Source organism: Aquarana catesbeiana, linkage group LG05 (assembly GCF_042186555.1).
Source record: "Aquarana catesbeiana isolate 2022-GZ linkage group LG05, ASM4218655v1, whole genome shotgun sequence".
In the NCBI taxonomy this organism is placed as follows: domain Eukaryota; kingdom Metazoa; phylum Chordata; class Amphibia; order Anura; family Ranidae; genus Aquarana; species Aquarana catesbeiana.
Window position 1 is genome coordinate 195478815 of NC_133328.1, and position 16502 is coordinate 195495316.

The 16502-nt window shown below is 43.8% G+C and overlaps 1 protein-coding gene across 1 annotated transcript; it reads left to right on the forward strand.

Moving 5' to 3' along the window:
- Nucleotides 1-626: 626 nt before the first annotated feature.
- On the forward strand, nucleotides 627-15053 carry LOC141145843 (uncharacterized). The gene is made up of 5 exons (XM_073632680.1): nucleotides 627-777; nucleotides 2725-4593; nucleotides 4915-5037; nucleotides 14084-14197; nucleotides 14810-15053. The coding sequence occupies exons 1-5, from the start codon at nucleotides 627-629 to the stop codon at nucleotides 14845-14847; spliced, it is 2295 nt and encodes a 764-aa protein (XP_073488781.1). The 3' UTR covers nucleotides 14848-15053.
- Nucleotides 15054-16502: the final 1449 nt, after the last annotated feature.

Below are 16502 nucleotides of genomic sequence, written 5' to 3' on the forward strand. Positions count from 1 at the left end.
AGAGTATATTCCCCTCTTGATGTCCCCCTTAGTTTGCAGGTCATGATATTGCTGTTCCTCTTTTTTTGAGCGCGAGTCAACTTTGCTATATTATGCTGTGCCACGGCTCATGTGTAATAATTGCTGTTGCACTGTACCGTCTGTTAAGTAGTGTTTGTCTATATGTTATATGCAAAAAAAGATTAAAAAAAAAAGTCTGGATGGTGGCATAAAGTGGGTGGAACCTGTGCTCCTTACTGGAGTACAAAACTACACCTTTAAAAAAACACTGGCACAAGGGCCTGGGGTATCATCTTTGCAGTGTAAAAACAGAATTGTGGTTTGTAGTTACCTTGCTCCCAGAGCAACTGACAGTCCAAAAGTCATGTACCCTGGAGCCTAGTGGCACCAATGTAATGATACTTTTATATGGTGATTATTGGGAAACTCCCCAATGCCTTCCAGTCCTGATTTGGCCTTGCTGAGGTTATTGTTGATCCTGTTATGTAGGGGCACTTTTGCAGGCAAGAATGTTATATTCTATGTAATGTGTGAAAATGTCTCCATTTTAGTTTTAAGTTATATTACATTTCTATAGTTTTCTTGTGGTGGGTAAACAGCCTGACTTTCTTTTGGCAGTTTCAAACATGAACAGTTCAGCACCACCTCCTGAAAGTGGGCAGTATTCCACATCGCAGCAGAGGCCCTTCTTTTATGCACAACCAACAGCACAACTACCTTTCCCAAACCCTTGGTACCTTGCCCAACTTTACAATCCATACTGCATCTCTGGACCAGGTAAATGTACCCTTAAACCATGCATTTAATACTTGATAAACATTGAATATACACTGAAATGTTAAGGAGAGCCAGTGTGTGTGTACGTGCCTGGCTCAATTACCCCCCCCCCCCCGCCAGTAACTACTAAACGATTAAACTAAAATCACTAGACGCACAATGCTGAATCCAAGAATACAACTGTACTGAGTTAATAAAGGTCTTGGAGCTCATTGACATGGCTGTGGCTTGTACAGTGTGAATCTGTGTAGGGCCACTTGCACAATTGTCAAAATATGACCTGTGGCTGTGCTTCCCCTTAGAGCAGTGGTTCTCAACTCCTGTCCTCAGGACCCGTTAACAGCCCAGATTTTAAGTATTCCCTTGGGGAGATGCAGACTAGAATACTGCAATCACTGAGCAGCAAATGATTTCATGTGTGATGTATATCAGTTATCTTCCAAACCTGGATTTTTAGTGGGTCTGAACAGGAGTTGAGAACCACTGCCTTAGAGTAACAGGTGGCTCCAGCCGCATGAACAGTCCTCATTCACACATGGAGTACCATGTGAATGATTCCTAAGGGCTCCTTCACATGTGAGGCTGGTTTGAGTGGGTGGGTATATAACGGCATGATTGAGCTGCACTTTTACCGCCCACCAATCGCTACCCCCTTTAGCAACAGGCAGTGGATAAGGGTGTACATATGACACTACTTTGCAGAAATTGTACCCCTGTTGAACAAGACCCATTCAAGAGAATAGTGCTGCTCCACAAGTGTCCTTCAGCTGGGTGCTGTGCGCTGCTAGTGTGGGGGTTAAAGCAGGCGGTGAGGAAGCAATATGCCTTTTCACAACCTGAAGCATAGTAAACCATTTTTCTATGCTTCAGATTCTTTCAGTGATAAAGGAACGCAGGAGTGATCGGTACCAGTCGCTCACTGTGCTTTGTTCTTTTTCAAGAAAGGAAGGGGCAGGTAAATTACATAATTACCAGCCTCTGCTATCTATCCTGAAATGGCCTGCTTTTGTGCCCTCGACAGCTACCAGAGGGAGAGGATGGAAGCTGGTAGAGCTGCGAGAGGGCACACGGGGGGCCAGAACAGCAAGGGGATGGGTGGAAAGAGGGTGCAGATACTAGAACTGATTCCCCTACATTGTAGCTGGAGGGAGAGGAGAAGATGAAGCACTGCAGGGGGAGCCACAAGAGAATCAGTGTCGGTACAGCCAGTTGTCCTTGGCAGGTGCCTGTGCCCCCCTTTGAACTGAGGGCAGGCTGTAGTGTTTTATCTGTGTCTGTGTGGTGGAGTTTTTGTTTGTTTTTGTTTTTCTCATTGTCCTTTTTGAGGGACACAGGAATTCAGAAACAGTTGGTTATACTGCTACCTACAAGCGGTTGGAACACTGTCCAACAAAATATAGCTAGCTCCCCACTATAACCTCACCTTCAACCATCATTGCCCTAGGAGTCTGGATAACTTTATTTCCCTCCGCTGACACAAAATCGCTGTGTTGTATGTTTGGCTTTTAAATATATCTTTATTGCCGTCAAGATTCATAAGCCAACTTTTTTCCTTCCCCTACTGCTTGAGCTAGTCAGCCGCAGCTTTGGAAGCTCACATGGACCCTTCCCAACACTGAGGCGCAAGCTCAGAATGGGACTTTGGTCAATGGGCTCTGCCTTGTGGCATTTTTCAGCCCTTTGTTTACTGTCAAATATTTGCATAGCTTTTTTCAGTTCCAGAGCCATGGCATCGCCTCTGGAAAGAACCCAATACAGGTGTGTTTGTGGTGTTTTTTTTTTTTTTTTTTTTAATGCCAGTGTCATCTTCCTGTAGGTGACAGTATAATACAACTGTCTGAAAATTTCTGTGTCCCTTACTGGAATCAACTTTACAAAACTTAATGTTATTTTTGAAAATATTACCACTGATTCATACTTTGCAACCATTTTATTTTCTTTTTACAGGTTACCGGGGGGGTAATCCATATATGCCCTATTATTCGGTCCCACTTCATGAGTATCCTGGATTTTATGTCCCTCAACAGCAAATGAACTTGAGAATGAACCGGAGACCTTATTTTAATCCTCATCCACCATCCCCTATGTTTTACCATGCCACACGATTTAGGCACTATGCCAGTCCAGGGAGAAGAACTGAAACAAAAGAAACCCAGACAGATCCAAGGCAGCCTGACTATGTACCCAAAAATCACCCAGGTACAGAAAGGGAAGACTGCAATGAAGGAAATACAGTTTCCCATTCATCTGGCATCAGCACAGAGAATGAACACATCCCGGAGATTGCTGAAACGACAATGTCTCCAGTGACGGCAATGCCAGAAAGAGACTTTCACAAAAATGCCTGCAATTCAGCACAGTATCGAAACATGCCTCCAGGAAGCTTTGCATATGAGAAAGAGGAGGTAAGAATAGAGTATGGAAGTGGTTCTCCTGCTGCCATACAGATGTGGAAGTCTTATAAAGAAACTATACCAATATATGATGTGGCAGTAGTTAAAGAGATACCAGAAAATGTAGTACAGCGTGATCTATTTTGTGAGGGTGTATTGTATGGCCCCCACACTGAAGAAAATATTGCAGTGCAGAGCATATCCTTCACAAACGCAGAAGAGCGTAAGCAGTTGCCACCTCCTAAACTCTGCCTTGATGAAGTGCATGAAACTGAAACCCAGACTTCTCTTGTGCAAGACAGCGAACCAAGGCCAGAATCGACTAAGCAAGATAAACAAAACTCAAGACCAAAAATTCCACTAGAAGGAGAACCTCAGTCTATTCTTGCTGAACATGTTGATGCTGCACATACTGTTTATGATGTCCACCAAGCAACTCACGATTCAGAGGAAACTGATTCATCTGAAGAAGCAAGTGACGAGCTTCTAGTTGGATTGGATACATGTCCAGAAAAAGTGGCTCAAAGCCAGTCTGTATGTAATGGAGAAGTAAAGGTGGCAAATGCAAGTGTATGGGTAGAGGACTCTGTACAAAAGTTTATCCCCTCACCATCCTGGGTGGCCTGGATTGAAAATCAAGAAACAAATTATGACTATGATGTGTATATGTCTCAGAGAAGGCAAAAGCGCCCCAGTATATTAAGCATTACATCTGAGGAGCTTTCATCTAGAGATGAGGGCTCATCCATGGATAATGGTTCAGTTTCTTATTTTATGCCTGATTATATGCTTCGAAAAGGCTTGTACGCTTTCCGACGAAGTGCAGAGAGCTCAGAAAAGGAGAAAATTCAAAGTGGTGGCTCTCTGAAAGAGGATGATGTTCCAGTGAAGCATGCTAGCAGCCGGTATGAAAAAAGCTGCAGCCCTTCTATTGGGCAAAATGTTAAAGGTGTTTCTAGCAGGAGCCGAAAAATTGGAGTACCCATAAGAGGCTTAAACAAGAGGAAACTCTACTCCGTAAAAAAGAAACCAAGAAAGAGTCAATCTTTGTCTGAACCTGAAGATTCTGAAGAATATTGGGTACTGGAGGAAGAAAACTTGCACAAATTTGAGAAAGATGAGACCGATGAAGAATATTATTTTGAGGAAGATCTACCAAATGAGCAGCTGGACTTTTGTAAAACCAACTTCTTTAAGCAGATTGCTCAGCAAAGGATTTTGTGGAAACCACCAAAAGGGGCCTTTCCGGCCCATCTTGTTGGGTGGCCTGTCAGAGAAAAGCTTAAAGTAAAGAAAAAGAGTTTAACTGATGCTCTTGAGCAGGTGCATAAACTTAAAGCATGTGACTATGCAAAGTATGAGAACCCTGAGAGAGGATACAAAGAGGTGACCGAACTGAAGAAACCTCAGCAGAAAACAGGTGGTAAGTTTAGTTGTTTTGAGTGTCAATACCATAAATATGAAGAAGATTCTTCTAACAGTCTGTGGAATGGACCAGTCAGAATGCTCTTCAAAATCGCACTTTACAGGAATTGCTAGTGAATTTGAGTGCCACTACAATATTCTTTCCCATAGCAAGGGACTATTTGAATGTTATAACTGGATATTTGCAAAGTACATTGTCGTCTTAGATATAGAAAGCAATGCAAGGTGAAACATCTGTAATAGTTTCTGTTCGGTGACTTTTTGTGGTGACAAACCAAAGTAACCAGTATTCAATAACCCTTTTATCTGCTTCAATTAGGAAAATCCCAAAAGAAAACCTCTGGGGCAACTGTTGAAGAGTACTGGGTTGGAAGAGGTGCTAAGCCCAAATTCACAGAACCTGCATATTATCTGCAAGATACAACCAAAATCCAAGAGCAAGGTAGTGTATGTGGGTGTTTTTGTTGGATTTTATACAATTTTGAGGAAGCCATGCTCATGTACATAAGTGAGAGAAAATGCATTCTATTCCAGATGCAGTTTACAAGCTAGAATTTATAAAAAAAAAAAAAAAATTTATGTAACCTTGTTTTATAAGGGGGGGGGGGGTCTCAAAACTTCAACAGGTTGCCATACCGGGGGCTGCACATGAAACCATACAGGACGAGGACCTTGTTTACTTAGAACATTAGGTCAGAATGTCAGTCTAGTGCAATAAGAGTAACACAGTAAAACGTACAGAAGAGACATGAACAAAATCCAGGAACAAAGCACATGACTAGGATACTCATGTGAAATAAAACCTAATCTTAATCGCCCACACCAGTTGGCCTGTCTGAAAGGAAACGAAAAATGTATTAACCCGAAATAAAGGGACCAGGTTTGGGTAATGGCAGTGTAGTTTAAGTGAGTACTTTCAGTGAGGGCTCTGCTAGCTCCAACAAGGTGAATTCAAGGCTAGACTAGGCTTGAGCAGGGTCAGAAGTGTTTCTCTTTCCCCCCCCCCCCCCCCTCCTCCCTAGTCTCCTAGCTGCATTCAGGAGATGTGATAAGGCACTTTTCTTATAATTGCTAAGCGGGAGTGTAGGAAATGAGTCAGACAGTGGAATATCTACCCCAAGAGCTTTTTTCTTTGTCCAAAAAAAGGCAAATCATAGGACACTCCCAAAGGTGCAAGAGCGTGCAACTCTGACCACATCCCCGCCAACAGTCTGTTCCCAAAGGGAAGATGCATGGCAGCTGCAGGTACATGGTACCAGCACATTAACAGCTTTATAGTACGTCTCTTGAGTCTTGGATTCTATGGAGCTAGAATGTGAGTTTGTATAGATGGGAGTTGTTCAGCTGAGAACTCCAACTCAAGGTCACGCTCCCAGTCCCAAATAATAAAGGCAGGTTTTGTTAAAGTGGGAACAGAACCCAGAAGCTTGCAGAGTTCAGAAACCAGGTGGGGTACAGGCTCCCCTTTTTTTTTTTTTTTTTTTTTTTCTCCTATAAACAGGGTTAGGGTAGACAGTACCCTAATAGAACATCCATGGGCAGCAAAGAAATGGTGCAATTGCTTATGGTGCCACAATCCATAGGGAAATGTCCATCTTTCTCTAGGGGGATCAGCCGACCATCTTCTAAAAATGTACCACAGCTGGGGTTGCCATCTGCGGCCCAGGGCCCAAAAAAAGGCCATTTGTTCCCTGGGGGAGAACCATAAAAAGCCGCCTCATTGGTGTCAACGGGGGTACAGGGGATGCCAAGGAGAATAATGCGGTCCCAGACATGCAAAACATGAGTTGTCATTGATAACCCTCTGTACTCCTGAGGCAACAAATGGGTTGCGTCCCACCAGACCTTTCTCCGGGGAGACCCATAGTTTAAAATGAGCATGAAAGTGCCAATTTAAAATGCGTTGGAACAATGGCTCTATACTAACGCCATATGTAGAGGAGTCCAAGCCCCCCCCCCCTCCCCTTGGAACAGGGTCATAGCTATATGCGGCTTCTTGCCATTCCATACAAACCCAACCAGCAGATACTGAAATTGAGCAAAGGCCATTCTTGGGAGGAGGAATGGGCAACCTTATGCATGAGGAAGAGCACCCTAGGAAGGACATTCATTTTAATAATAATGACCAGACTCAGCCATGTAAAGGCCATCTTTGTCCAGTTCTGTAAGTCTTTACGCACCATGCTTAACAGCGAACATATAACTGGCAGAATACAGTGACTTGGCGTATTTGATCTCAAAGCTGGATAGCCTCCCATGCAGCTGAAGTTCCCGGATCTGATTGGGCAATGAGACAAGGAGGTCCATGAGTTAGAGTATGTCATCAACACAGGCTGATGGAGTGGATAAGCTGTGTGGCCCGAACGGGAAAATTATCTCTAGCTTCTCGACTCGCAATAAAGCCTGTCTGGTCTGGGTGTACATCAGAGGGCAAGAGGTACTTCAAGCGACCAACTTTTGCGCAAAAATCTTGATATCCACAAATTTTCCCAAAGTTATCACTGCTTAGAGTACTGTAGTACTTGCATTAAGGGCTTGGCAATAGTGGGAGAAATTTGGCTTGGTATGCCTTATGCGGGCCAGGGCTTTTTCCACTGGGCAATGACTTGCTAGTGGATGTAAGCTCGAGGGGAGAAATGGGGAACTCTTGATCGGTCTGTCTGTTCCGATGTTGGAGGGAAGGCCTGCCGAAGTGAGTGGCTTAATGGCTTGTAGTTTAGAGGCCCTAGCAGCTAGGGAGAGGTCACCTTCCAAATTGTAAAGAACTGCATAATGGTCACTAAATAACGAGGCAATCTTGGAAGAGTGTAAGATTTCTTCCACATTAGAAGCTTGTGTACATGGGTGTTAATACACCTTTCCTAAGTGCCCTGGCCAACATTCTGCCACATTTGTTACCATGCTCCTAGTATTTGTGTAACAAATATTGCAGTTGTGTACAGACTCGGTGGTCCAAAAGACGTGAACAATTCTCTAAAGTCAGTCGTTTAAGAGCCTCAACGTCCCCATGGTGCTTATGCTGGAGCTCTGCCTGCTATAAAGCGGTCGATACTTTCAAAGTCAGGATGCCTTTCCTTAAGTTTTGACCCCAGAGAAATCAACTCTCCTTGTATCTCAGCTTTATGACCCTCCCAGATAACTCCCTCTCCTAGTTTGTCAGTGGGGCTCTTTAAATTGGCTTTCCACTCAAAAGTGGAACTTCCGCTTTAAGGTATCCTGACCCCCTGCCACGTTTGGCATTTCTTTATTTTTTGGGGGGAGAGTGGGTACCTAGTTTTGACAGATACCCAGCTCCCACATCTGCTCATGCCAGAAGATTGCCCAGCCATTCAGGACGCACAGCACAACTTACGTGTAAAGCAGCAAGCTGTCACAGCTGGGTTCCCACACTAGTGATGCTACAGACAGGTGGGGAAGAGAACTGAGGCTTTGTGGTTTTTTTTTTTTTTTTTTTTTTTTTTTTGTGCGGACTTTAAATAAACATGGGTCCAGCTGGAACTCCGCTTTAAGTAATGCAAGATGGTGTCAGTCACCATGGCTACCACACTAATATCCAGCAAATTTTCGTTAAGTTTCCAAGACCACATTCTGGGGGTCTCATCTGCAGGTGTAGCGTGGATGATCAGTGCATGGTCAGAAATGGTAGTAATTCCGATCTCAGCTGATTGCAACAACCCCAGGCTGCCATGATCCACACATAGAAGATCTATGTGAGGTAGAGATCATGCACATTGTAGTAGTAGCTGTAATCCCTATCCAAAACATGGAGCGCCCTCCTATCTATAAGGTGAGTCTGCAATGCTTTACAGAAAGGTCTAAGAAAAACGTAAGCGTGCAACGGACAACCATGGTATGTGTCAAGGGGATCTGGGCATTGAAGTCTTAAGAAATCGGGACTCCCTCCCAGAAGTCTGCCAGCTGTGTGAGGACTGCGTCTACACGGGGGTGTGTTTTTTTTTTTTTTTTTTTTTTTTTTTAAAGTAGTGAACATGAATTTTTGGTTAGCAATTACCCCTTCACAAAGACTAACGGCCTTGTTGGTCTGTACAGCTTTCCAAGGGGTAAAATGGACAGGATTTGTGGACCGCAATTGCCGTACCCAGGGAATTCATGACGGAAGTTGCTAATAAAACATTGGTTTATAGAGCTGAGGCATCTTGGGGAAGGGACTGGTGCCTGAAACATGTTTCTTTAAGAACAGTACCTGAGCGCCCAATCTTCAACTTTAACCACTTGCCGACCACCGCCTGTACATTTACGTCGACACAATGGCACGGACAGGCCCTCGTGCTACCTAGTGACACTGATCACAGCTCCCTGTAATCAGAAGTGGTGATCAGTGTCATGTCACACATAGCCACGCCCCCCCCCCCCAGTTATAATTACTCCCTAGAACACACTTAACCCCTACAGTGCCACCTAGTGTTAACCCCTTCACTGCCAGTCACATTTACACAGTAATCAATGCATTTTTAATCGCACTGAATGCTGTATAAATATGGTGCCAAAAGTGTCCGCCATAGTGTTGTAGTCACGATAAAAATTGCTGATCACTGCCATTACTAGTTAAAAGAGAAATAAATAAATACCATAAAACTATCCCCTATTTTGTAGACGCTATAACTTTTGCGCAAATCAAACGCTTATTGCGTTATTTTTGAATAAAAAAAAAAAATGTAGAATACATATCAGCCTAAACTGAGGAAAAAAAAAAAAAAAAAAACTTTTCAACAGGTGTCAAAATAATAAAAAGGTGTAGTGAAAAAAAAAAATACATTTTCAAACGCGCCCTGTCCCGACGCGTACGTGAGTAGCACCCGCATATGAAAACAGTGTTCAAACCACACACGATCAGTAGAGCAATAATTCTAGCCCCCGACCTCCTCTAACTTAAAACATGCAACCTGTAGAATTTTTCTTTTTAAATCGTCGCCTATGGAGATTTTTGAGGGTAAAAGTTTGTTGCCATTCCACAAGCAGGCGCAATTTTGAAGCGTGACATGTTGGGTATTCATTTACTCGGTGTAACATTATCTTTCACACTAAAAAAAAAAAAAAAAAAAAATTGGGCTAACTTTACTGTTTTATTTTTAATTCAATAAAGTATATTTTTTCCAAAAAAGTGCGCTTGTAAGACCGCTGCGCAAATACAGTGTAACCAAGTATTGACGACTGCCATTTTATTTTCTAGGACTTTAGAAAAAGTGTTACAAAAAAAGTGTTAAAAAAAAAAAAGTTTCTAGTGAAAAAACCTGTTTAACTAGTAAACAACATATCTCAGAAAGAGGCTCGGTCCTTAAGTGGTTAACCACTTAAGGACTTAAGTGGTTAATCCTTTAAAACAGGTTTTTTTTGTTAGAAAATTACTTAGAACCCCCAAACATTATATATGGTTTTTCTTCTAACACCCTAGAGAATAAAATGACGGTCGTTGCAATACTTTTTTTTTTTTTTTTTTTTTTTTTTGCACCGTATTTGCGCAGCGGTCTTAAAAGCGCACTTTTTTTGGAAAAAATTCACTTTTTTGAATAAAAAAATAAAACCTTAAAGTTAGCCCAATTTTTTTTTTTTTTTTTTTTTTTTTTTTTTATTGTGAAATATGTTACGCCAAGTATACCCAACATGTCACGCTTGAAAATTGCGCCCGCTCATGGAATGGCATCAAACTTTTACCCTCATATCTCCATAGGCGACGTTTAAATTCTACAGGTTGCATATTTTGCGGTACAGAGGAGATCTAGGGCTAGAATTATTGCTCTCACTCTACCGGTCGCTGCGATACCTCACGTGTGGTTTGACCACCGTTTTCATATGCGGTGCTACTCGCGTATGCGTTCGCTTATGCGCGCAAGCTCGACTGGACGGGGGGGGGGCGGGGGTTTGGGGGGTTTAAAAATTTTTTTTTTTTTTTTTTTTTTTTTTTTTATAATATATTATTTATTTTTACACTGTTTTTTAAAAAAGTGTCACCTTTTTTATTCCTATTTACAAGGAATGTAAACATCCCCTGTAATAGAAAAAAGCATGACAGGACCTCTTAAATATGAGATCTGGGGTCAAAAAGACCTCAGATCTCATATTTACACTAAAATGCAATAAAGTCATTTGAAAAAATGTGTGGGGTGTGTTTTTTTTTTTTTTTTTTTTTTTTTTTTTTTTTTTTTTTTGAGGCGTGGACGGAAGTGACGTTTTGACGTCGCTTCCGCCCAGCAGTGTCATGGAGACGAGTGGGCTCCATCTTAGCCTCACTCGTCTCCAGGCACACCATAGAGGAGGACGTGATCGCCTCCGCCGCTAATGGCTCCGGTAAGCGGCAGAGGGCACCGAATTGCTGCGGGGGGCCCTCTCCCGCCACCAATTAAAAGTGATCTTGCGGCGAGCCGCGGGGACCACTTCTATCTGAAAGCCGGCCGCCGCACAAACGGTGATACCAGGGTTATGGCAGCTAGCTGCTGCCATAACAATATCTGCCGCCAAAGTTTGGACGTACATCGTCATGTGGCAGTCGGTAAGTGGTTAAACATAATTTGTTTGTGTTGCAAGCCGAGACCCCTTACATTATGACCGTACCCTAAGGGCCCTTTCACACTGGGGCGGGGGGGCGGCGTCGGGGCTTACAATAGCGGCGCTTTACCGTCGGTATGCGGCTGCTAGCGGGGGCGGTTTTACCCCCCCGCTAGCGGCCGAGAAATGGTTAAAAACCACCGCAAAGCACCTCTGCAGAGGTGCTTTGCCGGTGGTGTAGCCACACCGTCCCATTGATTTCAATGGGCAGGAGCAGTATACACTCCGCTCCTTCACCGCTCCGAAGATGCTGCTAGAAGGACTTTTTTTTTCCCGTCCTGCCAGCGCAATGCTCCAGTGTGAATGAAAGCAGCGGCACTTTAGGGTCGGTTTGCAATAATAATAGCGCCTGCAAACCGCCCCAGTGTGAAAGGGCCCTAAGGCCCCATTCACATCTGAGCATTTTTCCAGCGTTTTGTCGCGCGTTTTTTCGGGCATATTTGAGTATTTCCATGCAGCGTTGTCTGGCGTTTTTGAGTTTTGGCGTTTTTTTTTTTTATTAGCCAATAAGGAAAAATTATCATCTGTTTCATCATATGTTGCTATGTTAGCTTTTGTCATCTGCTTCCTGCTCCAAATCTGCCCAATTTGCGTGACAAAAGGGTCCAGAACTTGTTTGAGCTTCAGGCGTAGGGCTTCAGGTGAATTGGTGTGGAGACGTGAACCATCTCCATAGAGAATAATGTATTTTTTCCCCTCAAGCGTTTTGTAGCTTGAGGCTTCAAGCTACAAAACGCTCAGGTGTGAATGGAGCCTAAGTGAAGCCATACCAGAAACAAAAACGATCGAGCAGCCAAGCCACTCCGCCAGACAAGAACAGGTCTGGCACAATGGTCCACTACAGGGAAGGCCCAGGGCAGAATGCCATGAATAGAAGACCCATGAGCACTGGCCTGATGCCCCACAAGGGGCTGTCGCCTAACTAGGTAAGACCTATGTGGGTAAATACAAAGCCGTGGGCTCATGCGCCCAAACCAGCTGTTAGAGCAGAAGGGTGGGGGACCCCAATATGTACCATGTGAGTGACAAAATAAAAGTGGTGGCCGCTTCTAAGTAGCATTAGAACGGGGGAAGAGTTCTCATTGTGTAACATGTTAAAGTGGCATGTTCTATCCCCTTCCCCTTTTTTTTTTACCTGGCTGATCCTGCCTGGCTATACCCTCCCCTCTGCAAACAGACCATGATAATCACAACTGCTGAGCCCTGACATCGTGGTCCGTTTTTTGCATGATTCCGTCATCCGCAGCCTGCTATCTGCAACTCTCCTCTCTCCACCTCCCTGCTTGTACCAGTGTGTGTGCCCCTCCTGCTCCCCTTGTATATGACTTCTTCTTATCCCCTCTGGACCTTAACGTGTCCCTGTTTCATGTAAAGAATCTGTACCTTGTATGAGCGTGGCTCCAGGTGCTCAGCTGAATGTCGGCTCTGTCTCCTCTCCCCGGCTGTCAGTGGGATGGCTTGGCCCCACACACTGCAGCTGTGAGCCGAGAGGAATCGGCTGTGCGCCGGAGCGGTGCTTATATCGGTAAAGAGCACAGGGACACGTGTTAAGCTACAGAGGGGATAAGATTTCATAGAAGTGGGTTATTTGGTACAACAGACCCTGCCTGGATCAGAATGTTGTTCCAAACTGGATGACAGAGCCAGGAGTAAACTGGTCAGTTTACCAAGAGGCCTACAGCAACTCTAAAGCAGTTGCAGGACTTTGACAGAGTGGTCATTGTGTGCATGTGACAACAATATTGTACATTTCTCCACAAATGTGACTTGGATGGGAGGGTTGCAAGAAGGCCACATGCAGTCAGGACTGAGCTTTGCCAAAGCGCACCTTGAGGATTCTGAGTCCACATGGAAAAAGGGGTTATGGTCAAATGAGACTAAAATTTAATTATTTGGCCTCCACGCCAAACTATGTCTGGCAGGAATCAATACAGCTCACCATCCAAATAACCATTCCTACAGTAAAGCATGGAGATGGTAATATCCTGTTATGGGGGTGTTTTTCTGCAGCAGGGACTAGAGCACATGTCAGGATAGAAGGAAAAATGGATGGGGCAATATACTGTCAAATTACTGAGGAAAATCTGCTGCCCTCTGCCAGAAAGTTGTCAATGGGAAGATTTGCTTTCCAACATGACTGACCCAAAGCACACAGCAAAAATTACCACACAGTGATTGAAGGAGAAATGTCCTTGCATGGCCTAGTCAGAGCCCAGACTTGAACCCCATTAAAAATCTGTGGAAGGACTTAGACTGCAGTCCACAAAAACGAATCAAATTTAACTGAACTTGAGCAGTTCTGCAAATATTGCAAAATCTAGACGTGCACAGTTAGTAGGCATGACACAGGGGGGTGTGGTGTGTTTTTTTTTTTTTTTTTTTTTTTTTTTTTTTTTATTACCCCCCCCCCCATCAAAAAAAAAAAAAAAAAAAATCTGCATGCAGTTAGTGGGTTTTTTCACATTCTACTGGGGGGGGGGGGGGGGAGGACAATGGCCCATTTTAAAGCAGAAGAGTAAATCCATCCATAAAACTGTTTCATTTACGGCATGTGCCGGAATTGTCACAGTGCCATTGGTTGTGCTCTCAACCAAACTGTCAAATCATCCAATGGCTGGTGTCATACCTGATCGCATGGGCAGCATCATGGCAGCCTCCTTGGCTGAAAACGTTAGGGGGCTTTACTTACACTTTAAGGCAAATCTCTCTGCCCACTAAGAATGAATGGGTTTGCTTTTAAAAACCCACACTTGCCTCTTTACCACTTTGTTTACAGCAGGAAATACCTGATGCTTCTGGTTATAGAGGACTGACTCTTCTGTGATGGTGTGGGGCTTGTGATGCTATCTCATGAATCTAGCTGAATATCTGAATTGCACCTTCTGTGTTCAATTTATTCCCCCTCGCCTCCTTCACCACTGTAGACAAGCCTCCAAAAAAGAAAGGAACGCGCAAGTCTTCTTCTAAAAGAAAACAAGCACGAACTGATACAGAGGAGATAGAAACATGGGAAATCCCCAGATCCTTCTTGTATAGAGGTATGTAACAACCCAATTTTTTTATTTTTTTTTCTCAGCTGCATAAGAGCTGGTGAGAGAAGTGGCAGCACATTGAGCTTCCCAGTGAATGGTTGTGCAGCAGGGGCTTCTCAGGACAAGTCTGATCATTGAAGGAGAGTACACTGTGTTCCCAGCATAGCTAGAGAACTGACCATGGTGTACTCTCCTGCTTTTGTGGTCTGTTAAGGAAAGCAGAGGGGCTGGCGGAGCACAGGGATTTCACATAAAGGAAGCAATACAAAGCGGGATATAGTCTCATAAAAGTACATGGTATGGTATACGCACCAGGAATAAGAAGTATTGGGGTAACCATCTTTTCAACACACAACTGCAATGCAAACAGGTGTCCCAAGCTTTGTCTGGATGTTCAAGCTTGCCATATGGACTATTTGTACATGGTCACGGATCTAACTTTTTAGGTTTTTGTTGGCTGCAATGCACTCAGTATGATCATTGCACTGCACACTCTGGTAGACCTGCTTGTCCATATATTGTTTAGGACTACAAATGGCAACAAGAAGCCCCCAGGTTTTAGGGGATTGCATGGTAATGGATTACTTACTGTGGCTTTTTTTTTTCTGTCTTTTATAGGTCATGGCTTAAGGAAGGGTGGCACCAGGAAGAAGTAGCTCATCTGCTTTATATTATGTAATTAAAAAAAAAATGTATATTTATTTCTTTATATGTGTGAGTGAGTGTTTGCATGAAACAATGTTTTACTCCTGAGAGGGAGTCCTACCTACCCACAAATTCTTTGTACCTTTGTTATGCACTGGAGAGGGAAACTGATGGCGAATAGGCTGAAGGAACAGGCACATTAAAGTAATTAATTATAAAGGATTGTCAAATTGAAAACTGAAAAAAATATTGTCACAGAAGTAAAATTGCACTTATAAAATGTAAAAAACACATTTCACAAATTTAATAGCAAAAATAAAGGTTAATAGACTTGTAAAAGTAATTGATTCATTCTTGATTGTGATCAGAAATTTGCATGCTGGTGTTTAACATGCTTTTTAAAAAGCTTGCTGGGTGATTTGGCCTGGTTTTGATTCATGGGCTGTTTTTGTTTAATTGTGCTTAGTTTAGAAAAGCCAAACTTTGCTGTAGATCTATTACATTATGGGGGGGGTGCGCACCACATTAATCTTAATTTAAAAAAAATTAATGTTCTGGCCATTTGTAGAGCCAATAAGCTGTTGGCAGTACCTGGCTCACCATGCCTTGTTTGACAACGGGGACGTGAACCAGTGGCAACATTTTCAGTGGTGGTGGGTGTTTGTGTGGTTTTTATGTTCCCCAAAAAAAAAAAAAAAAAACAACTTTTCCAGGTTTGAAGCTGAACTAGGATCACGTTTTTATTTTCTGTGCACTGTAAAAATAAACTCCCACTAAAATTTGTCCAGGATTCAGCATTGTATACAACTGACTTTCACTTGCACCTGTACAGTGCAATCTAGCTCTGACTGGTGTAGGTTTTATCAAACAGAGCTGACGATCACAGCTGGTATCTCAGATGTGCCAGTTTATGAAGCTGAGATGAGGAGTGGAGAGCATGTTGTTCATGTCTCATCACAGGACACACCTGAAGATTTCACTGGCCATCTCTGTAAACTATCTCCATCCCAGCTAAAAGTTGGAGAATCTGGGTGAGGAGCTACTGTGTGAGGCAGCAGGCTTCTTTCTTCCTAATATCAGCAATAGCAAGCTGAAAGATTGATATTGCGTTTAAGGTTTTTTTTTTTTCTCCCTTCGCCTTTCAGGACAGCACCTTGGAGAGAGCGTAGCTCCACCTCTTAGACAGGAAACACTGCGTGACAACGCCCCTTTAAAAAGCAGCTGCTTCCACCATGCCATCAGTTTTTAGTGTTTCCTCCGCCATGGTGGAAGCACTGCTTGGGGAACCAGAGGGGCTGCGCTCTCTCCAAGGAGAGGGTTTTGGCAGGACCTCCACGTTTGGGTACTCAGACCAACCCAGCTCCTTCCCTTACGTGAGGAGGGTGCTCCGGTGTCCCTTCCTTCTCCGGCTCACAGGAGTAATGGTCTGCCGGAAGTTTTCCACCCGGGGTGTTCGGGGGGCCGCGGTTGTGCTCAGTAAGAGCGTCCAGGCCTCTGCATGGCGGCGCCGAATCCCGGACAGCAGGTGATGTCAGTTCCGGTGGGCGGATACTTCCGGCGGGGCGTAGCAGCGATTGGTTCCTGCTGCTGGAACGCAGGAGGAAGGGGCGGGTCCTCTGGCCGGGACTTCCTTTTGTTTGGCACATGGAGCCTAGTACACAGTGCA

Excerpts from the sequence above, each read along its gene's own strand:
- LOC141145843 (XM_073632680.1), top strand. The coding sequence starts at position 627 with ATGAACAGTTCAGCACCACCTCCTGAAAGTGGGCAGTATTCCACATCG. Across the intron at positions 778-2,724 it reads ATACTGCATCTCTGGACCAG|GTTACCGGGGGGGTAATCCA; the intron begins GTAAATGTACCC and ends TTCTTTTTACAG. Across the intron at positions 14,198-14,809 it reads CAGATCCTTCTTGTATAGAG|GTCATGGCTTAAGGAAGGGT; the intron begins GTATGTAACAAC and ends TGTCTTTTATAG.